Source organism: Notothenia rossii, assembly GCF_949606895.1.
Source record: "Notothenia rossii genome assembly, chromosome: 7".
Lineage (NCBI taxonomy): Eukaryota > Metazoa > Chordata > Actinopteri > Perciformes > Nototheniidae > Notothenia > Notothenia rossii.
The window spans coordinates 74,981,045-75,007,559 of NC_136905.1; the positions used below are offsets into that span (position 1 = coordinate 74,981,045).

General features: G+C 41.5%; 1 protein-coding gene across 1 annotated transcript; it reads right to left on the reverse strand.

Annotated features, from left to right (window-relative positions):
* On the reverse strand, nucleotides 1-24,730 carry otomp (otolith matrix protein; the record flags this gene model as incomplete). Its single annotated transcript, XM_079692847.1, has 9 exons — nucleotides 1-71; nucleotides 18,427-18,598; nucleotides 19,248-19,432; nucleotides 21,234-21,301; nucleotides 22,094-22,268; nucleotides 23,318-23,503; nucleotides 23,898-24,000; nucleotides 24,319-24,455; nucleotides 24,640-24,730. 9 exons carry the CDS (start codon nucleotides 24,728-24,730, stop codon nucleotides 1-3), a joined length of 1,188 nt encoding a protein of 395 aa, XP_079548973.1.
* Between the last annotated feature and the right edge of the window lie 1,785 nt (nucleotides 24,731-26,515).

Genomic DNA, 26,515 nt, shown 5'->3' on the forward strand with positions numbered 1-26,515 from the left:
TCACAGGGCCTCAGCGGGCCCCTGGCGCCCTCTGGCTAGTTCCACCAAGTAGCCCCAGCAGCAGCAGCGCACTGGGGGACGGACAAGGAAGGTCAGCACAAAACTCCACAAGGAGAGGGGTAATAATAATCATCATCACCCTGTGTGTGTGTGTGTGTGTGTGTGTGTGTGTGTGTGTGTGTGTGTGTGTGTGTGTGTGTGTGTGTGTGTGTGTGTGTGTGTGTGTGTGTGTGTGTGTGTGTGTGTGTGTGTGTGTGTGTGTGTGTGTGTGTGTGTGTGTGTGTGTGTGTGTGTGTGTGTGTGTGTGTGTGTGTGTGTGTGTGTGTGTGTGTGTGTGTGTGTGTGGTATGGGCAAAGCAAATGGCCTACAGTGCGTTTAAGGGTGTTCTCTTTCATCTCTCTCTCACTTCTTCATATAGATTTTCCGTCTGTCTGAGGCTAACTGTCTAACAGAGTGAGTGTAAAGGCCTCAGTGTGTGTGTTGCATGTTACAGGCCACTCAATGCAGGCGAGGCGATGGAGCTCATGTAGCGCTGCAGGGAACAGACACAGATTCACCCCATTGATAGCACCACCAGGGAGATGGAGGAAACGTAGGAGAGTTGAAACAGAAGTGTGTGTGTGTGTATGTGTGTGTGTGTGTGTGTGTTTTATTGAGATCCGAAGAGAGCTTATGTGTGTCTGTTTGTTTTTCTCAATTTACCAGTCTGTCTGAGTGCCTGCGGATAAATTTTGATAAATAAATGGAGATGCAAATTACAACTCAATTAATCTGTTTTACATTTTATGTTTTCAAATTTTAAATCTGTACCACAGGCGCTCTGCTAAAAGCAACTTTAGGGGAGTTGCAGCCAAAATATTTAACAGCTAATATGAGGAGGGAAGAGCAGAACAGTCTCTCAAGTGTCAAGTTTTCTGAGGCAGCATGCAGCTGTACCCAGCCGGTGTACAGCAGGTCTGTCAGAACCAGGTGGCCTGGTACATGACTCTAAATTAATGTTAATGTTGCACCGTATTCCCGAGTGATAAGCAGCTGTGTGCTAGCTTGTTCCCCGCGTCAAATATGGTGATGTCAGTATTGTGTCACATCTTGTTCACACTGCCTTCAGGGTCAAATATGTTGCCCAGCCTTTACCAGTGGCCAATCAGAAAAAGATCATTAGTTAAATTGGTAAGTGACTAGTATTATGTAGAGACCTCTAGTTATTTGTTATTATTACAGTTATTGTCTTTGTCCAATATGAATTTGCCATGACTTTCTTTCTAAATTACATAAGGTCCCGTAATGGTAATCCTGTGTGAAGATGGCTTTACAAATCATCAAGGTTCACGAACATAGCTACAGTGTAGTTATGCCGATGAAAATCTTAGGTCACAGGCTTCTCCAACAGTGCAACACAATAACACAGATAAACTGAAAAATATAAGTAAATAGTAAATACAAAAAGAAAAATAATTTTAAAAAGTGAAATATTGAAATAGTGCAATAAGAGTCTATACAAGTTATTGGAATGATATATTAGGTATAAGTAGATATATAAGTAGCAGATGAATGTTATGGATGTTGTTTCAGCAGTTCAGGTGTTTAACAGTCTTATTGCCTGTGGGATGAAACTGTCCCTGAGTCTGGTGGTTTTAGTCCGGATGCTGCGGTACCGCCTGCCAGACGGCAGCAGACAGAACAGTTTGATGCTGGGGTGATGGGGGTCTTTTATAATCCGGAGGGATTTCTTCCTGAGCTGCTGGGAGTAAAGGTCCTCCATGGATGGCAGCTCCGTCCTGGTGATGTTCTGTGCAGTTTTCACCACCCTCTGTAAAGCCTTACGATTGACTGCAGTGCAGCTGCCGTACCAGGCCGTGATGCAGCCAGTCAGGATACTCTCAATGGTGCACCTGTAGAAGTTGCAGAGTATCCTGGAGTCCATATTAGTGGAAGTTTTGAAGAACACTGTCAAATGATGTCATCCTGAAGATTGGTTTGCCAGATTGTAAAATTCTCATTTAACAAATCTGTTCTTTGGGCTGAAGGACTTGTTGAACAGATTGTGTAATATTTCTTAAATGTGCCTTCATTTTCTCTCCCAAGTAAAACAGATGGGTTGTTTATCATCCACTATTGTTCCATAGTCTGTTGAGACAGTGTTGCCTTGTCCCCTGATCTCAGCGGTGAAGTTATTTTGTAAAATCGTAATCAGTAGCCAATTTGACAAAACTACATACGTTTCCCAATTTAAAGGAACATTTGTTCAAATGACTGTGTAACCCAGGACAATGGACAATTCGGCTCAATAATGCACGCTGGCACTCAATCATACCTTTGGGATTGTTACACAGACAGAAAACGTATTTGAAAGATACAGTTATCACATAGAATTTCCACACATAATGGCTTAATTAAGCAAACGTGTGACAGTTTTACAATAGTGTTGTTTCCATGCAATCACACCAAAAACAAGTGGTTCACTCTGTGACAAAAGTAGATTGCACCTCAGAGCGCCACGACAGCATCGCTGGGTTAACACTGACAGAAATGGTTCACCCTCATCACGCCTCTTTGTCTCCGCGGACTAATTAGAGAGTAATCGCTGTCAATTAAGTCAGGGAATTTATGCCACATGACACTTTCCAACAGCGCTCAAGGGTCTTGTGTATCCTCATCTTGATCAGAAACTTAATGTGGTGTCCTGCTTATTTATAGAGGGCTCTTAACCTTTAAAACTGCAGGGAATGAGTCCAGGAACGGCCGAAGACCTCTAGGATTTATGTCCCCTAGTAAAATAAGATTAGTCTCAACCTCTCTGAAGCACTCTCCCCTTCAATTCAATATGATGTTGTAATTTGTCCAGCTGATAGAGGAGATTAAGGAGAAGCTAATGTCTGGTACCACCATTTAGGTGAACATTTCTATTAATCATCCTACTATCAGCAAAACATGTGTTTCATGTTAACACAGATTCGTGAATAACTTTTTTTCTTCTTTTAATCAGACCGGTAGATGTATTCTGCCTATCTTAATGTTGGTCAAAGACACATCGGTGATACTGTTCTCGTTTGATCAAATGCACACATTATTCCCACTGTGTGCCAAGGCTTGTGAGCTCCTGCTTTTGTTAATTTTTGAAATAGATTGGGTCTTTTCATTTCATTTTGCAAAGCTAACATAATGTTCTTCAGTAAATGTAACAGCCTCCTGCGAACACCTGTTTGCAAAGTGAGTCCTTCCAACCACTGGGAACCTCTTATTATTGAGTAAAACTTAGCAGATGTTTGCAAAAGCTGTTTTGCGGCTCTCTCTATGTTTCTGCATGACTACTAACAACTGTGGCATGCCTGCATGTTTTTTTCATGATTTAAATATAGTTACACTTATTGCTTAACCTCTGAGGTCTAATCTCTTCTCATACGTTTGCTTTGCCTGGTCTTTTTGTGTATACATTCTTGAATAACCTCAACCCTGAAAAGCATAATCAAGTAATACACATCTTTCTTTTCAGGACAAACTAAGCTATCAGCATATGTAGGCTCCAAGGATGTCACATTAATGTTTTATAACTTATATATTGCTGTAGTTCCCCCTGTGTTTTCACATCACTGAAAAGGATATGCAACCTGTGTTCTTTTAGCTTTTAAACCTATTTCAGAGGGTTTTCTATCAGTGTTCTGTTGGTTGGTATCACACAAAACATCTAAAAGCAGGGTCCTAGCTACCACTGAGGACATATTTCTCAGAGTCTGGGCACATGCTCTACGGAGTAAGGGTTGGATTTTCTAGGAACTCTGAATTTCTCAAATCCTGGCTAACGCAGTGGCTGAGTCATTTTTAATACAAATCCTGGAAAAGGTCTCATATTAATGCAGGAAAAGTGAATCTTTTATTGTTTTTGGTATTTTCACATGAAATGAAATATGTATCCCTCTTGTCCTTTGATGCAGATTCATGCTGATTCCTCCAACAGCACACATTGAACACATGCTGTGATGAGGAACATGCAGCACGTCTTAAGTGGTTTTCCTTTTCTTGCTTTTGAAGATTATTCATTGTTCAAATTCTTGTGTATTTTTACTTGTACAGAAAATGTGTAATCTGACCGGTAAATAGGATGCTGTATTAATGTTCATCGCATGACGTCTTTATATATATTTTCCACAGTCACACAATGAAGATGACACATCCTTTTGTCATTGTATTCATCCTGCTAAATGGATTTATAGAGTGTAACATCAGATAGATTTAACGCTGGTGGAGGCTTTGAGGAAATGTACTGAAAGGAACTACAGTAATCTTGTAATGAATATGATTTCAACACTAGAAATGGCTAATGGAGTTAAAAGAAAGGCAACTAAACCATTAAGTGTAGGTTGAACGTGTTGTTATGATGGTCAAACATGCAAAAGATAGTACTTGAGTTGTAATGTTACAATTTAAATTGGTCATTGTTTTGTCATGAGAGTCAATTTAACAGAACATTTAAAATGGTGTGTCTTTTAAAGTGTACCCTCGTTTTAATAAAGAGTCAAACGTCCTTTGGTCACGTTTTCCCTCAGTGCTCTGAGCTGCTGGATATATGCACTGGAAGCACTAAAAAGGCACTTTATAATGGTTCAAGGATACTCAGCCTTGAAGAACCTAATATATGCCTCGCTGCCAGTGCAGAGAGGACGGCGGGTCGAGGCACTCAAGGAGAGCAGAGCACATTGTGAACATACAGAGTATATTTACAGTGGAATAGATGGCAGATGAGATGAGGTCTGGTTTTAATAGAGCAGGGAGCTGCTCTCACAGCCAGCTGCCTTCAGAGGCCTCAGAGGAGAGGTGCCAAGGAGAGGTGAGGAGCAGGGAGAGTGTGTATGTGTGAATAAGAAGTGTTTTTACAGGCATGTGGGGACATTTGGACCGTGCAAGAATAGAAAATGTGGGGGAAAGTCACCTGTGAGGGCTATGCTCAAAACGTCATTAGTAAAAAGCTGATTTAAAGGGTAAAAGGTACGTGGTTGAGGTCGTTGCTGCATGCATGTTCTCTGTGTGTGTGTGTGTGTGTGTGTGTGTGTGTGTGTGTGTGTGTGTGTGTGTGTGTGTGTGTGTGTGTGTGTGTGTGTGTGTGTGTGTGTGTGTGTGTGTGTGTGTGTGTGTGTGTGTGTGTGTGTGTGTGTGTGTGTGTGTGTGTGTGTGTGTGTGTGTGTGTGTGTGTGTGTGTGTGTGTGTGTGTGTGTGTGTGTGTGTGTGTGTGTTAACCTTGTATCCTTAAAACTATGTTTATATACTACTAATACACTATGAAAGAAAGATCATTAAGTTAAGTAATTCATTAGGTTTTCTCCCAATTTAATGAGAAGAAAAATGTTTAATTAAAATATAATATAAATGAAGGTCCGATACGTTCAAGCCGTTGCAGAAAATAGTTTAATGTTGATTAAGAATATAGCTCCCAGGGAAAACTCTCTATATTTCACATGATATACAAAGGTTAGCATCAACCAAGCAATGTGATTGGGTAGCCGTGATATAATGAACATATACCACTTATGGTATCATAACATGTTAAGAAAAAATACATTAGTGTAATGTGTTGTCATGGTTTCTTAGCATCAGGGTCATAGTGGGAGCACACCACTGGTAATAGATATAAAGTAATTCAAACTTGCTCGCTTTGACATGCTGCAAAATAGAAACATTTAAGGTTCTGTGTAAACTGAGAACCAAGGAGGGTCGAGGGAGATAGTGCAGTGCCCATCTCTAGTTCAAATTAAAGTGCTAAATAACATTTATAGCTGCTTGAAGAAGAGGTTGTTGCCCACAATATGTAGACAAGGAGTAACGCAGCAGAAACACTCCCTCCTATGAGAGACATAAGCCTCAAAATTAAAATCTGGGTGCCTCAGAAAGTGGGCCAATATCGACTGAGCAACACACCTGCACCGATACCAAAAAAAGGAAAGCCTATACAAGCAGTTATAAATGTCATCCATCAGGGCTTTTAAAAAAAAAAGGCAAACTATATTGCAAAACACTTGCCTAATAATGCTAGCGTGTGCTAAAAAAAAAAGAAATGAGAGTGTAACCTACATTCCTTAGCAGCAGCCTCAGTAGTGTGCCATGTGCATATTTTACTGTGAACAACTCATTATTTTTTTATACTGTACAACATAGAGCATGTTTATAACTGTTATCTTATCTTATAAAAGCATTAAACCCACTTCAGGCTGTGATATGCAATGATTATTTCACAGCCTGGGGGGTTGTCATCCCTCCACAAAACATATCACAGCTTCTCTCGATCTATTTGAGTATACCTGAGGTGAATTTCCCGGGTTGGTGCTAATATGTCTTCAGGTGAGCTGCATCCCAAATGCCTCCACCATACATTTAGCTGCAGCTCCGTTGCATTTTTTAAATTATATTTACTCTCCCTGCCAGAAGAGGAGACATCTTAGAGACATTCAGCATTTTGAGAAATTGTCTTTCTCGCTTTCTTGCACATAATTATATGAGAAAATCTCAGCGAGGAAGCAATTAAACATAATTCCCAAAATGTTGAACAATTCCTTTAGAAGCCCTATGAACCACTCACACAAAAAAACATGATGATGATGAATGAAGTTTCCTTTCACACCTTAATTGAGAAAAATAAATTGGTAGTGTATAATTGTAGTTTCTGGTAGACAGGGTTGATATATGCACACAGCTGGATGACTGCTTTTTCAATTTATAATCCTAGCCAACACACAGCTGACATGCTTTTTGCACACATCTGCAAACATGTTGTAAATGGGACAGACCAATGACTTAATAATCACACGTGCACTGCTCTGAATTGAATGCATGTGAGGTATTCATGAACTCGCTTCAATCAAGATGGTTGTTATGTTTCTGTTTCTGTTGCGCGCACACACACACACACACACACACACACACACACACACACACACACACACACACACACACACACACACACACACACACACACACACACACACACACACACACACGGCCTTCCCCTGGATCTCTCTCAGGTCTAACTGGTCTCTCACAGCTGTGTGATGATGACAAGATACATACAGAAAACACCCCAACCCCTTCATCTCTCTCTCTCTCTCTCTCTTTCTCTCTCTCTCTCTCTCTCTCTCACACACGCACACGCACACGCACGCACACACACACACTTATTGATGGTTACACCATGTACCTCCATAACCTCTTTCTCTCACTCTCCGGCACCGGTTTGACAGCTGTGGAGCAGCTTGCCAGCGATGTCACGCAGATAGAAAGCTTTTAACAGAGAAGTGTGTAATATTCATAAGGAGTGCTCCACTTACTGTGTAATAGACGTTGGCGAGTGTGTGTGTGAGCAACACTGATCTGGTCCTCTGGTGATGTGGTCTGATTTAATATTGATGCTAGTTGTGTGAGATAGCTTCTACCCTGTTGTTCATTCTGCCCCATTTCTCACTTGCGAACGCACTCCCCCGTCCCAGCGAGGGACACACGATGGGAGCTAGTGTCAATGCTATCGGGAGAGCTAAAGTTTTTGGGTTCACTGCCTATGAGCTTTGATACTGCTGAGCAACATTTTTTTGTTCTTGCACACAGACACAAACACACACACACACACACACACACACACACACACACACACACACACACACACACACACACACACACACACACACACACACACACACACACACGCGAGCACACACACACACACACACACACACACACACACACACACTTTGCTCGGTGTAGATGTAGGGCAGTGATAGATTAGCTCTGCAGAAAAACAAAGTCCACTATCTTCTTTTGCAAATTGGCAGTGATTATCTTTATGTGTAAGCTGCCCAATTACAAGTGAACCACAGCTTGTAAACAGGAGACACAAATGGTTAATTGAGCATTTTGAAAACAACTTATGATTTGAGCAAAGCATGAAGGACTATTAGCTATAATTTACTTTTTCTGATGCAATGTGGAACGCATGAAAAAATAGCTGAAAATGCACATTAGTTTGTCCTTGATTCATTTTGTTATACAAGACCTTTGAAGCATGAGCAAATGCTGACTATGTGATGTACAAATGGATGGCAAATTAAAGGAAAAACATGAATAATTGAGAGGAGAAACATCGCAAATGGGACAAGGGGTGAAGGGTTTGATGAGCATAGAAATCAAGAATCCCCTTTGTAACCATGAAGGTCCACAGAACTCATTTTCTACTGAAAGACGACCAACACCTGCATTTTCAGGATTCATTTTGTCGTTATTTGAAGCCGCCTTCGTTTGAATGTCATTATTCTCACCTGCTCGAATGAACCTCATTACAGTAAAGCAGCAAACACTCCAGGAATTGAATCCAAACACGCTTGTGAATGAAGCGTTATGATTTGTTTTCGTCTTTCAGCTCCGCCCCATCCTTCTCACTTTCTAATTTTCTCCTCCCTCCTAGCTTTCCATCTTCTCTCACTTTCTTCTCCAGCATTTCCTTCCCATGCTCTCTCCTTCCTCTCCCCCCCCCTCCCCTCTTGCCATCTCTGTGTAACTAATGGTCCTTAAATGCAGCTCCAGCTGTCGTGGCATTGGGACTAAATCACAACAATCATGAGTTATTATCAGCCGCGTGCTGACTGATTGCGCTAATGTCCACGCTGATCGTATTAATGCCGGGGTTGATTGGAACACATCCATCATAATAGTCCTGCCGATGAAGAGGTAATAAGCGGCATTATCCTGATAATGAAAAAGACTGTTAGGCTGAAGATTAAAACTAAACATTGATAACAAGGGACTTACTTTAGGAATTACTGAGAGCAGAAGGAGAAATTGCTGCTCATCTGTTTCCTCTCTCTGAGCATGTCCTTGCCTCTTCTCCTTTACCTCCCAGTTCATCCCATTTACTAATCGCCAACTAAACGCCTCATCTTTCCTCCATACATCATTTTTGTATGTCTTCTTCCGTAACCTTTATTACCCCATTATTCACCATCTTGCCGCTTTTCTTCTTATTTTCTCCTGCTTACTACTTTCCCTCCATAGCTGCTCATCCCTTTTCTCCCCTGTTTGTCCTTTATGGTTTTGCTTTCCTCTTTATCTCAGTTAATTTGTGCTCTCCACCATTTCTAGTTCTGTTTCCTTCCTATTTAACTGCTTCTCCTCTCTGTTTCCCGGACTGTCTTTTCCCCAATCTGCTCATTCTTCATCCTATTTGTAGAAATCCTCTCTGTAGCTTCCTCATTCTGTCTGCTCTGACAATCCACCTGTTTTTTTTCTTCCTGCCTCATCTTCTCCCATTTGACAGCCCACCTGTTTCACCTCCTTATCCTCCCTGGCGCTCTCTTTTCTCCCTCTTTCTCCCAACCTCTGTAGCGGTGAGGGGTTCGGTCCGTTTATGAGAGAGATGGAGTTTGGGAGGGGAGGTGTGGGAGGGAGTTTGAAGAGTTTTAATGAGCCAGTGTTCACACTTATAACGGGTAAGGGGGAAAATACATCTGTTTTTAGAGATAAATTGTGTTTGTGCCTGGTGTGTGTTTGTGCGTGTATGGGTGATGTGTGCATATATGGCTTTTTTTGTAACTTTTGTGCTGTTTTTCTGGTTCACCAAGCAGAGACATAACGTGTGCAATCAATATGCGTGTATATGTAGAGTGTGTGTGTGTGTGTTATACTGATGAATGACCACACTCTAAATGTTCTCAACCACTCTGTGGACTAACTAGACTATTTAATCACCCTCTCTCATCCCCCTCCTCCCCCTCCTCCCCCTCCTCTCTGTTTCTGCCTCCCTGCAAAAAACGGGTGTACTGCTGAGGTTAGACAACACTTATTGCACAATACATTACCTGTGTGTTTGTGTGTGTGTGTGCGTGCGTGCGTGCGTGTGTGTGTGTGTGTGTGTGTGTGTGTGTGTGTGTGTGTGTGTGTGTGTGTGTGTGTGTGTCTGTGTGTCTGTGTGTGTGTGTGTGTGTGTGTGAGCATTAGCACTGAATCAGTCAGTGTCAAGCCAGCTGGCTCGTACACCTGTCGGCTCCTTATGGAGTTCAGGAGAGAGGTGGCACACAAAGCATAAATCTAACACACATTCACACATGCTGCACACACACACATCCTTGTTATACTTGCGTGGACTTCTTCTCACTCTCTAACTTCCTTTAACTTCCTGCCCCCGTCACCACTAATTGCCTGAGTGCAGCCATTACCCTAACTTTCATGTTGATGTGTGACACTTAAAATAACCCTTTTTCTAATGAGGTTCAACAAGGGGTGCTCACAAATTGCTCTTTTACCTAGAGCGTGTATGAGATTGGACTTGGATAACACACACACACACACACACACACACACACACACACACACACACACACACACACACACACACACACACACACAAACACACACACACACACACAGGAATGCACTTGCAATCTACCTGTAACTGGAGGTGGATGTTGGCGTGCAAGAGGATGGCTTTGTGTGTGTGTGTGTGTGTGTGTGTGTGTGTGTGTGTGTGTGTGTGTGTGTGTGTGTGTGTGTGTGTGTGTGTGTGTGTGTGTGTGTGTGTGTGTGTGTGTGTGTGTGTGTGTGTGTGTGTGTGTGTGTGTGTGTGTGTGTGTGTGTGTGAGCGAGCGAGCCTACAGCAGTAATGAGCACTGGGTAATGGGATGCCCAAAGGCAAGGTTCCTAACAGGGTCAAACTCAAGGACGTCTGGCACAGATCCATGTGCCCACCGACTGTACACACACTTAAAACATATTGGGCCAGCAGACCGCAACCTGGTCCAGCCCCATTAAACAATGTGAGGGAACACATGTACATCCAGCCACCCGTCGTGTTTCCTCTCAATCTGTCCGTCTGTCTTCTGCCTCCACACACACACACAAACACACACACACACACACACGCACGCACACACACACACGCACGCACATAGCGAAACATCCTCTATTCATCCCCAAACGAACGAAAATTCACGCTTCACTAGCAAAGACTCTCAGAGTGTAGGTTATTAATGAGAGCATGTCCTGACAACATTACAGAGGTACTGCATGGAGGAGAGGAGAGGAGATTACATAAAAGGAGGAGAGGAGAAAATAATTTGGATTAGTGGAGAGAAAAGAGGAGAGGGGAGATAATAGGAGAAAAGAAAAGTGACAGATATACAATTAGAGGAGCGGAGACAAGAGGAGATGTTTCAAAAGAAGAGAAAGAAATTAAAAGCAAACATTAGAAATGTTAAATGGGAAAAACTGAAATGTAGACTTTAATTAAATGTATTATGTCAATATATTTCTAATAACTGCAAGGTTAGTTGAAGCAATAATATTTAGTTGAACCTGATATTTTCTATTCAAACGTAATATTATTGCGTTCACCTAACCCAGTGATTCTCAAACTTTTTCAGTCATTAATGTAACGATCGATACAGTGGAATTATATACTGCAACAATCCCCACGCAAATACACAGTGTGACAGTTACAATGAAGGCTCGAGGCTATATAAGTGTAAGCAGGGGTAAAGTGCTATTTTTATAGGTGGTGTGTGGACCTCACATAGGGGGGTCCGGGGGCATGCTCCCCCGGGAAGATTTATTTTTAAATATTGAAGTTAAAAGCATCAATCTGGTGCACTTTGAGAGCAAAATTAAGAGATCTATGGATACCACTCTCAACACCCATATGAAACAGATTTACTTTTTCTTTATGGATATTTTACAAATCACCCTTTTAAACTTTATTCTTTTTTTACTTCCATATAGTATTTCATACCTGTTTTTCATTTATTCTCTTATTTTTTTAGAACAATAATGATCATATAAACGTGTGCTTCGCAAATAATTGTTTACATTAATGGTGACCAAAACGTTTGAGACCCACTGAGATAACTTAGTCTAAGTTAACTATCTAAACACTGAGAGTCCTTTAGCTCACTGAGTCTCTCAGTCTGACAGGAGAGGACTCTCCTCCACCTTGTTGTTGAAAAAACTCCTTATATCCGTTAGCGTAGCTCGCTAGCACCAGAAGCTAAACACTACGATCTCCGGTACCGGTGCGCTCTCTCTCTCTCGCTCACGCACGCACACAAAATGGCTCGTTCCACACACACACACAGAGCCGAGCTTTAACGAAACACAGAGACCCAGACGTTATAGTACTGTATCATATTATTCATTTTTTTTATATATTTATTTTTTTAATAACCATTTTTCCTCCTGGTCTCTCGCACCCCCCCTGCCATGCCTCTGCTGCGCCCCCCAGGGGGGGCACGCCCCCCACTTTGGGAACCACTGACCTAACCTAATACAGTTATGAGAAATGTGTTCACAATACATTTTATTAAAGTCATCGTTTCAGTTTTTCCAGTGAAAGAGGGGAAAATGGCAGATGCGAAGAACACAAGAAGGGAAGAGCTGGAAAAAGGAGGACATGAGGAAATGAGAAGATACAAATAGGAGAAGAGACACAAAGACCTGAACAAATAAAAAAGGAAAGAGAAAATAGGTATGATGAGTAAAGGAAATAATGTTGAAAACGAAAAAGGGAAGACTGATGTGAAAAAGACGGATTAAGGGGAGAGGATATAAAGAGTGGAGAGATGATAGGATAAGGAGAAGGCATAAAGGAGGAGTACAGAAATGAGGAAAGAGAAGATATGAGAGGAAATTAGGGGAGGGGGTTGCAGAAACACCCCCGTGGCATCACACTCTCTATTGGAGATGAGAAAGGCATGACGGATGTGCTGCTGAGGAGACAGTGCCATCTAGTGATCGGTGCCTAAAACTCTCAGTGAAAGGCAGTGAGCCATGCACCCTCATGTCACACTCACTCTCAAAAACTACTGTAATGCATAAACATCCCCTCCCCCCCAACACACACACACACACACACACACACACACACACACACACACACACACACACACACACACACACACACACACACACACACACACACACACACACACACACACACACACACACACACACACACACACACACACACACCACACACACCACTTCACACGCAAACAATCTGCAGCTCACGGCCATTTGTCACCCGGCTCGTGTGTCATTATGGAGCCAACATGTGCCATCACACAAACTGGTGTTCAAAACATATTTAGGATTGATAGCCATAGTGTGTGTGTGTGTGTGTGTGTGTGTGTGTGTGTGTGTGTGTGTGTGTGTGTGTGTGTGTGTGTGTGTGTGTGTGTGTGTGTGTGTGTGTGTGTGTGTGTGTGTGTGTGTGTGTGTGTGTGTGTGTGTGTGTGTGTGTGTGTGTGTGTGTGTGTGTGTGTGGAGCGTGGGGAGCGTTATGGGAGCAGAGAGATAAGCCTGGTGTCACTGGCGTCTAATCATACTCCATGTTCCTTATCGGCTCCGGGCTCATGAGAGGGAATGAACTGTAGAGAGGGAGAAGAAGAAGAAGAAGAAGAAGAGGAGAATGAAAAGGATGAGGAGAGGGAAATGGGGATACAATGGGAACTAGAGATGGAGAGAGAAGGAAAGAGAGAGAGGCGAAAGGGGAAGGGAGATGAGGATGAAGTAAAAGTGAATGATGGGAGAAGTGAGCAGGGAGTAGAGGGCATGAGAGAGGAAGCAGTGGAGATTTAAGGGTCTGCTGCACTAAAAGCATATAAAGAATCAGTGCCAAGTGTCCCGGCTCACCTCCCCACCCACACAGTACAAACCCACCTTGTGTACGAAGATCAGCTTCTTCAATGCAACTTCCCACTGCCTGCACCGGTGGGTGTGTAGCCTGTGTGTGTGCGTGTGTTGGGGTTATCAGAAGTGCTAAGGATGGGTGGTAATTGAATAATGACAGTAACGCCTCTGATGGATTACCTGTCACTCTTCTCTATTATCTCCCTCCATCACTGTCATCCCTCTCTTCTCTGCCGCTCTCGCCTCGCACCCTCCGGTCAAATTGTCCCCCGTCCCGTGCCGTCATCCGTGCCATTGGAGATAAAGACACCCACACACACGCAAGATGATGACACGCACACACACATTATCACCGCATCCTCACATACTTTTATACAGTTGCAAGAAAAAGTATGTGAACCCTTTGGAATTACCTGGATCTCTGCATAAGTTGGTCATAAAATAGAGGAAGCCACTGCTGTCCAGAAAAAACATTGCTGCATGTTTGAAGTTTGCAAAAGAGCACCTGGATGTTCCACAGCACTACTGGCAAAATATTCTGTGGACAGATGAAACCAAAGTTGAGTTGTTTGGAAGGAACACACAACGCTATGTGTGGAGAAAAAAAGGCACAGCACACCAACATCAAAACCTCATCCCAACTGTGAAGTATGGTGGAGGGAGCATCATGGTTTGGGGCTGCTTTGCTGCCTCAGGGCCTGGACAGATTGCCATCATCGACGGAGAAATGAATTCTCAAGTTTATCAAGACATTTTGCTGGAGAACTTAAGGCCATCTGTCCACCAATTGAAGCTCAACAGAAGATGGGTGATGCAACAGGACAACGACCCAAAGCACAGAAGTAAATCAACAGAATGGCTTCAACAGAAGAAAATAGGCCTTCTGGAGTGGCCCAGTCAGAGTCCTGACCTCAACCCAATTGAGATGCTGTGGCATGACCTCAAGAGAGCGATTCACACCAGACATCCCAAGAATATTGCTGAACTGAGGAATGGTCCAAAATTCCTCCTGACCGTTGTGCAGGTCTGATATGCAACTATAGGAAACGTTTGGTTGAGGTTATTGCTGCCAAAGGAGGGTCAACCAGTCATTAAATCCAAGGGTTCACATACTTTTTCCACCCTGCACTGTGAATGTTTACATGGTGTGTTCAATAAAAACATATTGTTTGTGTGGTTTTAGCTTAAGCAGACTGTGTTTGTCTATTGTTGTGACTTAGATGAAGATCAGAACACATTTTATGACCAATTTATGCAGAAATCCAGGTAGTTCCAAAGGGTTCACATTTTCTTGCAACTGTACATAGAAATATTAGCATCCACAGTGACAGGACTAAGTATTCACACACTCAATTTAGGTTAAAGTCAAATGTAGACTAAGTGATTCTGGAAAAGGAAAAATGACTACACCTTTGATGTTGAAAAGCAAAATGTCGGTGCTCTTTATGCAAACTAGACCTTTCCAGAGTTTGATACTACAATATATAAAGAACTATTTCAGTCATCAAGTATCAGTAGTGCTTATTACTGTAAGCACAATATGCCATATCATTCATTTGATGGCAAGCAACATAGTGATATAGGTTTTTTCAATGTGAAGGTAGTCATGTACAACTGCAGCAATAAGTCATTTAAAAGTAAATGGTATGTCAGATAAATGCCAAATATGTCATTTAGGAAGAGTAGAAGTGGTAGAAGTGAAGTGTCATAAACGAAAATGTGTACACAAATTGGTCAAAAGATGCTAATTTGACCTACTCTTATTCGGATGGTTAATTGTATAACAGTGAACTATAATTCCTTGGAAAGTTTGCCAGATGCATTGTGTATGTGTATTTTTTTTTGACTAGTTTATTATTTCTATATAACTTTATTTACTTTTAATTTGGGGGACTCATAGTATAGTTTCTTCATCTCTTCCCCTCAGTCCTTTTTCACTTTTGTTATCTGTTTTTTTTGCGGTTTTTATATAAGTGCAAAATTATTACATTACTACTTACTTCCCACCACTGGTATTTCACAACTTCCTCTCTCACAAACCCACGCCTGGAGGTTGAGAGGGCCATATTGAGGCCACATTAGTTGCTTTCATTTGTGCATTACAGCGAAATGGCTAGCCAGAGAGCTGAGGATTGAGAGTGATTGCAGCACTCTACTGCAATGCAGTTTCATCTACAGTATCTGCTCGCTGCTAAATGATACCACTCCGTCACAGACACAGACTTCCTCTTAAGGATTAATGTTGTGAAAGATGTGAGGCAGTGCCAGCAGGGGCATTTGGAGCATTTACATCTCTGCTTGGGGAGCACCTATGATGGTCTTGTGTCCCCGGTTCACCTGTCTACCAGAGAGGTGCTTCTCTCCACCTGAGTGAACACCTGAGTCTCTGTATGCAGGTCTTTGTGTGTGTGACCTCCCTTTTGTTCAAATTCTCTACATCCTTATCCCTCCCCCTTTTCCCTCCTTCCTTTCCCAAATGGATTAGAGGGAGCAAACAGCCCATTTCTTAGTGTGTGTGTGTGTGTGTGTGTGTGTGTGTGTGTGTGTGTGTGTGTGTGTGTGTGTGTGTGTGTGTGTGTGTGTGTGTGTGTGTGTGTGTGTGTGTGTGTGTGTGTGTGTGTGTGTGTGTGTGTGTGTGTGTGTGTGTGTGTGTTTTTGTGTGTGGGAGAGGCAGACAGACTGAGAGCGAGAGTGTGAGATGGACTGAGAGCGATGATATCAAGCATAATTCATTTCCACACAGATATCATGTAGCTGTTTCAGGATAATTAGAAGTCAGTTAGAAAAGACCAAAGAGGATTATTACATTTATCATCGTTCATTTCATTGGTGGAGAAAAAAGAAGGTTTGCAGCACTCCATGTTCAAGCTGTGAGGAGTATTTATTTACAATATTTGAAGCGTGTTGGACAGCAGTAGAAACGGCACCATTGGTACAAACCAGAGTTTAATGAGTACAACAGGAACGCCCTTTGCAAATTAGGTGCAATATATCACTTCTTTCAATTCCTGTGGCGTTTTCCATCTTCCACCTTCACACTTGGGGAGTTTTTTGCCATCAAGAGCCAAAATGTAACACATACAGAAACCTGGCAGTGTTTTATTTAGAATAGAGCATTAGTTTCTTTCAAAAAAAGAGTACAGTAACACTGTAAATACTTTAATGTATTTGTATCTGTTGTATTGGTTCTAACTCATTGGATTCAGTAAGATGAGGTTAAAAACCACAGTTTGACGAGGAGAACTTAATCTGATTTATCAGTTTATTGCCGAGCTCTGGTGCAGAACGCAAGAGAAATAATAAAGATGGAGACGACAGCTTAAGCCCATAATTACAGTCCGTTATACATTTTACAGTACATGATTCTGTAGGTCAAGTGGGGCTTTAAGCACGCTGGTGATTTAACCGTGAATCTTTAATTACACTTCCTTAAACATTATCAGACAAATAAGTGGATTATTTTGAAAATCACCATTACTTCATAGTACATTAATTCAGTTATTCTGTTCTTCATGACAATTGCACTGCACTGACTAATTTCTCCATGTTGTACCAGCCTCAAACATACTCCTGTTAGTCACTTCTTTCATAGTAAACGTCTCGCTAATATTAGCTTTCTTAAAATATAAATGAAACATTGCAACAGGATTCCACAAATTCCTTTACGCGTTAAAGCAGGACAGACAAAGTGGGTATTCAAGACTGCATTTTGAAAGTTTTAACTGTAACAAATAAGGAAATAATCAAAGCTTAAAAAAAGAAACACTCAGGGGTCACTGGAGACAACCCAAGCCCTAATCTAGTTTCTCCTAAAGTGTAACAATACACTGAGAGCTGGCACAGCCGTCAGAAAGCAGTGATCCAAAGTCCTAAGCTATGCAAGCCATGGGGAAGCAGCACTCTGACCAACTCACATAAACATACATGCACACTCACACTATTTCTCACTTACACACAAACAGTATGATATGCCAGGATGCCAATTAGGGCAATAATGGCTGTGGGAAAAAGTATATACTCACACACACACACAAACAGTAACTGAGACTTCAAAGCTCAAAGTTAATAGCACCCAGTTGTTCAGTGCCAGAGACAGACCCTGTGTTGGGAGGGTGGGGGTGTAGGGGTGGTACTGACACTTAGACTAATGCAACAAAAAGTACGCAATTCCCTGACATACACACAGGGTAGGAACATTTAGTTATTTTGTATTTTGAAATCGATATTATGGGTTTACATTTTTATATTAAGGGGTAATTGTACCCAAATCTTCTCTTTTGAATATGCTTCAAACACAAAAACAACTACAACAACACTAATAAACGTAACATTTTCTATTTCATTATTTTTATATTCTCACCCTTTCTTCTCCGTGTCCTTTTAAGACCTATATTCAATTTTGGGGACACTTTGGGGAGTTCTCTAAGGATATGATCCTCTCTTAACAATGTCCTCCACTAGGTTTCAGGAGGACGTAATCATAGAAAATGGATGTTGAAATGCAGAGAGAAAAAACAAGAAACAAAGCAAAGAGGATAAGAGATGGCGAGACAGAGTGGGAAAGGCAGAACAGGAAGAATCAGAGGAATGGGGTTGAGGTTGAGGCGCTGGATGTCTTCCTCCAGCTCCATCAGCAGAAGCCTGTTGGAAAGAAAGCAGCTGCATTGAACACACACACAAACACAAAAGGAAAACACACACCTCCAACCACTTAGCCACATACTTCATTTGAAGATCCACGTAAACATAGAGCATAGAGACACCATCACTCTTACCCTCACACTCGAAGGCTTGCAGCACGGTGGTGTAAGTGGGGCCCAGCCAGGAGGTGTAACTACCCACAACCCTCTGCAGGTGGTGGGTGTCATCATCGAAAAGCACATTGGATTTTCCGTACCCTGCTGAGCTGAACAGGCGGAACCCCTCGTTGGCATTGCCAAACGCATTCTGCAGGAGAGAGGACGTTAATGCATGAAGGCATGCATTGATGTGCGTTGGCGTACTCTGTGTGTGTGTGTGTGTGTGTGTGTGTGTGTGTGTGTGTGTGTGTATGTGTGTGTGTGTGTGTGTGTGTGTGTGTGTGTGTGTGTGTGTGTGTGTGTGTGTGTGTGTGTGTGTGTGTGTGTGTGTGTGTGTGTGTGTGTGTGTGTGTGTGTGTGTGTGTGTGTGTGTGTGTGTGTGTGTGTGTGTGTGTGTGTGTGTAGCCAGGGATCAGCAGAGGACATATCAGTCAGCCTGGCGTCTCCCACACACGCACTCAAGGAAGGAAGACGGATGACAGTGAAGCAGAAACCTGTGCTCTGAGAGGAGCTGATCGATAACACAGACTCCACAGAGATATGAGACAGACACAAACACATATCTGGAGAATAACACACATATACACAGCTCATTCAATTTCTTTCCTAACACACACACACACACACACGCACACACACACACACACACGCACACACACACACACACACACACACACACACACACACACACACACACACACACACACACACACACACACACACACACACACACACACACACACACACACACACACACACACACACACACACACACACACACACACACACACACACACCTGTAAACGTTCCAGGAACTTCCAGACCCGACATTTGTCCTCCACGCGCACCACCACAGCGTTGGCGGGGACAGCTGCCAGGTGACAATGCTCAAACTCGTCCAGATTGGCCTCTGTCCCGTCAGGGCACAGCAGCTTCAGGTCCTCCTGCTCCAGATCCAGCGCCCACGACTCCTGGTTCTTACCTGGGGGGCAGCCGGAGGAGTTAGCAGTGTCAGATTTAAATTCAACCAACTCGTACTCAAATAGCTTTATCACATATTCAAATAGAAATGAAAAGGACACGATGTATATTGTTATTCCTACAACAAATACATTTTTTTATTCATAAGTAACGCTCAATGACCACCCGCTAAACTCCATCCTCCAGATAATGTGTGGGCTATGTCAAGAGTTCTGAGTTTTTTTTTAACCCTCGCTGTAATCAAAAGCACAAGAATATAAATGTAAGGAATAAGATCACAGAGCCTGATCATTGGCCTACTGTCAACTGCAAAGGTTACCGGCTCACTAACCTTGACCAAAAGGCATTTGCATTAGCAAAGCAGCTGCACCCGTTCATGCATTCACACACAACTGGCAAACAATGCAATTCATTGAAAAATCCATAAGAGAAAAAACGGTGGCTGCTCAAAAATGACACATCCACTGTGTAGAAGCTAATAGGATATAATATGAGGCCATGGTTGTTTGCTCTCTCCTGCCCTGTCCTGTTTTAGGAAGTTTAAAGTAAAGCATGAATCTTAGATAATGTTACATTTGCTTAGCTCTTCATCAGCTGGTGAGGACCTTTTGTCAGGGACCTGCAGCTTTAGGCTATTTTTGTGTCTCTTGCCTTTTTTAGTATAGCATAATATGCAAGTGGCCATCAAGTACATATTAAAGACCCTTTTACAGGGCTCTCTTGTTGCGAGAATATGGGCATAAGAAGAGAGATTATCAAGCTTTATAAAAGAGCGATGCATGTTTCCCTATAGCTCAATTGATTAAATCACACACCTACAGCCTGTATTGCCACTGATGGTACTCTCCTTGCTACCTAAGTGCTCTAATCTGCAAGCAAAATATATTTGTATTTATTTATTACAGAATGGACAATGCACATTAAATAACAAAAGCACTTAAGTCCATCATTTAGTCCATATTTATTTTACTTTTCTTTAGACATTGCTATCTCAACAGTGTCCAAACAGATGTTTTCTATGCATTAGAAACATCTCCCTTCATTCATTTGCAATTCAGACTACTTATTAAATCTGCATGTGACGGGAATGTGGACTTCATATTTTTACATTTTACATTTAGAGATTTGTTTGGGCAACTGAAGCACCAAAAAACGATTAATCCAAATAAATAATTAGAGGCAAAATATAAACCACCTTGAAGCTATTCTCTCTTCCCCCAGACAGCAGCACAGACCTCCTGTGTTTTCTTGACCTCTGTTAATGACTCTGACTCCGGACATTTCTGAACCATATGAGAAAGCATGCTTCGTTAAACAGCTACAGTGTTTGTGGAGCCGGCTTCAAACTGCTCCTTCTCGGCTCCGCACCAGCAGAGTCTGTGTAGCGTGACTGTGATAACGATCTCCATTAATTTTGGATGTTGCCCAAAGCAGAGGAGCAGATGCAGCAAACAAGGAATTAGGGCATTTACTTTGCTGGACAAAAATGAACTACTGTATGTCCCTTTGTGTCTGTATGATATTTGTTTCTCACGTATGTTGTATTTTACGCTTATCACTCTCTTTGTTTGTCTTTGTCTCACAAATACACACATGTTCTATACCATATACACATTGTAATCTGTTCATTATGGATTTTGCAGACTATAAATGGCTCTTAAACATTGGGAAACACTGACATCCTGTGTCTCAACATGGATTAGCACTCAGTCTTTCTCTCTTCTGGCCGCAATTAACCTCATAATAAATCATTTAAGTTATAAAATGATATCACAAGGAGTAGTCTATAAAATGCAAGTTACCGTCCAAATTGTCAAAGATGGTTGAGTGTTTTACAAAGGCCACGTCGCCAAGGTTCTCTGCCACACACCTGAAAGAAAAAGCACAACACCCAGTTAATAATCAGATGTTTCTATAAATAGATGAATACAGATTAAATCCGCAAATGGGTTTTTGTATGACTCTGGAGATCATAAGTAGAGTCCCTTTTGCTCCTAATCTTGTCATTTAAGAATGAAAAACAGCCCCTTCAGCAGCTTTAATTCCCATCTCGAACACTCTTCACTGCTGCGCCTCATTTTAATGAGCAATACCGCACCAGTGGTAAAAACAATCACGTCATTGTCTAGACTCTCAAACTATACACAATCACAATAAAAAATAACTTGCAGGACGCAATAATTGACTATCCAAACGGTTTGTTGTGATTGCAGTCAGGTTTGCCTGTTACTCATAACTTCTACAGACCTTTAAACACACACTGTTTCATTCATTTATTTTACTCTGTATGCTACAATGAAACAAGCTGCTTTAATTACTATTTTTACATTATGGAGACAGTATGCCACTAGAAATAAAGTTGGGGGGACACAGAGACAGAGGTCATAACAATTACTATACCTTTGGGTGCCAATTAAAACAGAACTTTTTTTAAGGGCAGTTTTTCTTTACTGTGTATATCTCATACACAATTATATTATATTTTACTTGAATAATCTTCTTCTTTTTTTTTAAATGTATAATGCTTCTATTTTATTGCCATTTGATTGATTCTGTTGGAATTTGTATTGGATTGAGTTTTTATTTTTGCTGTTGTGGTTATGTTTTGAAGCCGTCTATTTACATTAGATGTGTAATTTTTTTATATTTATCGGTGTGTTACCTCAGCGCCCCGGACTCTCCGTAGTGTCTCTCTCGGGGGTTGTTTGCACAGATGTGTCGGTCGTTGTCGTCTCCGATGCAGGCCTCGCACAGGTTCTTGGGGTTGTTTCCTTTGGGGTCGTGCTGCACATCCTTAACACCCGGCACACAGCTGTAACCAAAGAAGTTCCCAACGGCTGGGGGAAAAGACAAAGAAGGAGTTAGAGGAATAATAGGAAAAGGCTAAAGGAGGATAATTCCTTTTTTAATTAAAAAGCCAGTCCTCAAATTAGCCACTTCTAACTTATCCTCAACTCCCCTCAAATTACACTAAATGACTTAAAGTCTATTCAAGACAAGTGGAAAAAGAAGGCTAGAACAATTGGAATTGTGAAGACTGAATATTTTTTGGAGGTAACACTGTAAGTAAGCAGCACATTTTGAAAAATACATTCGGTATTATTCTATTTTTCTTTACCTTTTTTTATTGTCAAAGAATCACATGAAAAAAGAGGTGGTCCATCTCTCAATACAAAGCAACACTACTATACTACCCTGTCTGTGTCTCGAAGCCTCAAACTTATTAAAACAATGAATAAATGGGTATAGCAAGCATAAAGTTTTATTCATTAAAGGTATAATATTTTTCTTAATCAACTGGTTAAAATCATTATAAGAACTGTGGGAAATAATAGTGTTAACCTGCGGCTGACTTTTTACATCTTTGGATGCATTTTGGTTTCTAAAAATCAATATAGCTCAAAATCAGCCTTTTGGTATGAAGACAACACTTCTAAGTGGAATCAATTCATTTAAGGTTCATCGGGTTTGTTGAACCCTTAAAAAAATGTATTGATTTTCTCCATCTTGCTTCCTTGCTCTTTTCCAATATGTCTGTTCATTGTTACCCCCCCCTTCACACACACACACACACCCACACACCCACACACACACACACACACACACACACACACACACACACACACACACACACACACACACACACACACACACACACACACACACACACACACACACACACACACACACACTGTGATTTACAGAGACAAAAGCACTGTTCTCGTCTCCTCTTACCTCCATCCCTTCACTCTTGGTTCCACATCACTGCCTCCTCCCTCTGAACCTCTCATATAGCTTTCTCACGGACACACGACTCCACTTGCACCCCTTCACCTTTCCCGCTTCACCTCACCTCCCCCCTCCCCCTCGCCCTGCTCTGTCTCACCTCTGGGAAAGTTGCACTGCTCCCCAATGCTGATCTGCGAGGTGTTGACCAGGTATCCGATGGGAACCGTCCAGCCCACGGTGGTGCGGATGCCGGGGTGACAGGAGCTGCGCTCATGCATCTCCAGCAGGGACAGGTCTGAGGAGGAGCGGCGGGCCATCGCCACCACGTAGTAGCTATAGCCATCTGGAGAAAGATAAGAGAGAGAATAATAACAATACAAAGTGATGCTATACTCTGAGAATTAAATGTCTACACACTGTATATAAGATAAGATAAACTTTTATTGATCCCAGTTTGGGAAATTCTTTTGTTACAGCAGCATGTAGACAAGCATTGCACGTGGATTTAAAATGTAATAAAATATGTGCAGCATATATGTGTATAAACAGTAAAAAAAGATATCCAGAACATATCAACAATGAACCATGTATACTAGTATGTGTCTCTATATATGGCTCTATAAACCTGAACAAACTTTTCAGGCACAACCATGACCTTACAAGACTTATAATAGTTAAGTGCTGATGCTTTAGTGCTTCCAGTGTTACCTGCTGCAAAGCTCAAACCTGTGACTTACCCTCTCCGTTGTGGGACTCTCCTGCAGCGAGCTCCAGGCCATGGCAGAGGCCGGCAGCGTAGATGTCATCTGCAAACATGGAGGCTGCATCCACCTTCCCATCCTGACAAAGACACATTTATTCTGTCATTATTAATAAATATACACTATTGTCTTTATTTGCAAAAACTATGGAAGCTATTTGTTTTGTTTGTTCTGTGCAGTTGAACATAGGTCACATATTTTAAAGTATGTATCTGGTACTCTTTGACCATAGATACATCATTATAGGTGATTCTGAAGAATATCTAAATGCGACCAACAACAAATAAAGAAACAGAATAGTCCTGAAGAACTTCTGATTTGAGTAATCAAGGGAAATATTCATGTTGTGTAATGCAGACTGATCAATATGATTTCCCATCCCAGTTGCTTTGCGTACCTTGATTTTGTCTAAACAATCTTTGGTGTCCTCACCACGGACACATTCCAAAGTTCCTCGAATATTCCGAGCTGTGGCGTTCCCGGCCAAATCTAGACACTTCTGCTCTTCAGCGTCAGACAATACACACCAGGAGACTGAAATAAACAGTGGGGAATTGAGTTGAAAATTAAGTGGAAATTAAAGCAGTAGAAGAGAACAAACACTGCATCTGCAAGTGTGTTATTCAGTGTGTCATGAAGCATACATTTAAACATGCACCTAAGTTAAGTTAAGTATCCAACATTTGTATTGAATCTGCAAGTTGAGGTTGTTTTGTACCTGTAGTTTTTTGATGTGCAGCACAGCTTATGGACAGAAGAGGCAGGAGGAGGAGGAAAGCAACCGTCAGTCTTCTCTCTAGACGATCCATTTTGGCTCTGGTAGAAAACCTGCTTGGGACAATCTCTCTAATACAACACAGGTGAAGAGCAGGTGGATATCATAGGAACAAAAAGTCACTCAGCTATAACCCTCCCTCTCTTGTAACCTGGTCCTGAGAGAGAAAGGGAGAAAGAAGAGGAGAGAGGGTAAAAGGTGGGAGAATGAAGGAGGTGGGCTGGATGTGGAAGGAAGAAAACATTACATTACTCCAATGTCCCCTCCTCTTAAGTTGAAGTCCTTAGTGGATAATCCTTCCTCCATCTCATGATAGCAGTATAGCATTTCCCCCCTCTATAACCCACTGAGACGTATCACAGGAGGAATAGTGGCAGACACACGTAGTCCGGGAGCAGTTCAGGTCACCTGGCACAGAGTTTTAACCCAGGGTCTTTAATTAAAAAAGCATTGGACAATGTGTCTCTGTGCTGGAGCCTTACTCGTGGAGAACAGATACCGGCTGCGTCTCGCTCCGACACACTGGAGACGAAAGCCCCAGGTAAGTAAGAACAAACAGCACTGGCTATTGTATGAGGGAAGACATATCTGCTACTTGATACAATTCTCAATTTTCTCTCTCTGCGCACACATTTTCCTGAACAGCCACTGAGCAAACCTAAAATTAAGTACATCTAGGTAGAGTTTGTTGACAAGTGAAATTAACGTATTGCTCCGGAGATGAAAGGCCACTTAGTTTTCCTGAAGTCTTTCGGAGAAGGAGTGCTCTTTTTTTAGGTTTGGGTGGACAGAACAAGAAAGCAGTTACAGTAGGCCTATATCAACCGGTCAAATAATATTCAGATGAAATACTGTGGGAGCAATCAAAGGAACTGTTTCAATGAAGTGGTAAACCATGATTACAATCAATGTTGTTCAGTTGCTGAGGATCTAAACTACAGACCCGCTGAATAAATGCAGGACCTTTGCTCTTTGAAACAGCACCACTGCTCTTTTTTCCAAAGGACATTTTATTTTTCAAGGTGAATTAGGCCTAATTTATTTTTAAATTAAGTGGAAGTGGTCTTTCTTTCAGGCATTGTGGCCTGACTTAACGTATTCCCTGAAACTGTAAGACACGTATTGTTTACTAATCAGAAAGTGTTTTACATCATGTTTGAGCAACCTTTAAAGCTATTATTATTATTACACAAAACGGAAACAGTGTTATTTGGTAAGTTTTCATTTTCTTCCCCTCCGCTACCGGCCTCATAAACAACACCCCCCCCCCCACTGACACTTTACCTCAGCCTTAACGCAGACTATATGCATTACATTAATGCACACAATGCTCAACAATATTTTGTTATTACTGCTGATTTTTATTCCATATTTTATTCCTTCTATTCCATTCCATTGCAATGTAAATACCGTTATATTTTTACTATATTTTTTATTATTTTTTATATTTTTCTAGTTCCCTATCTGTGTTTTCTATTCTTGTTTTTATGCACCATGACACCAAGTCAAATTCCTCATATGTGTAAACCTACCTGGTAATAAACCTGTTTCTGATTCTGATTCTGATTTTGCACAATGAATACTTTTTTGATGTTTGATTTATTTGTTCTGTTAATAGCCTACTTACTTGCACTTGAATAAGGTTTTTGAATTCAGAAATGCTATGTTTTTGTTTACTTTTTATGTAGTTAAGCTAAATTAAATATATATACCTGTGATGCAAACATTGAAACACAGTGAATATAGATACAGTTCGTGAATCTACTTTATAGCAAACAATTATAAATTATATAAAAACACATCATATGTATATATATAT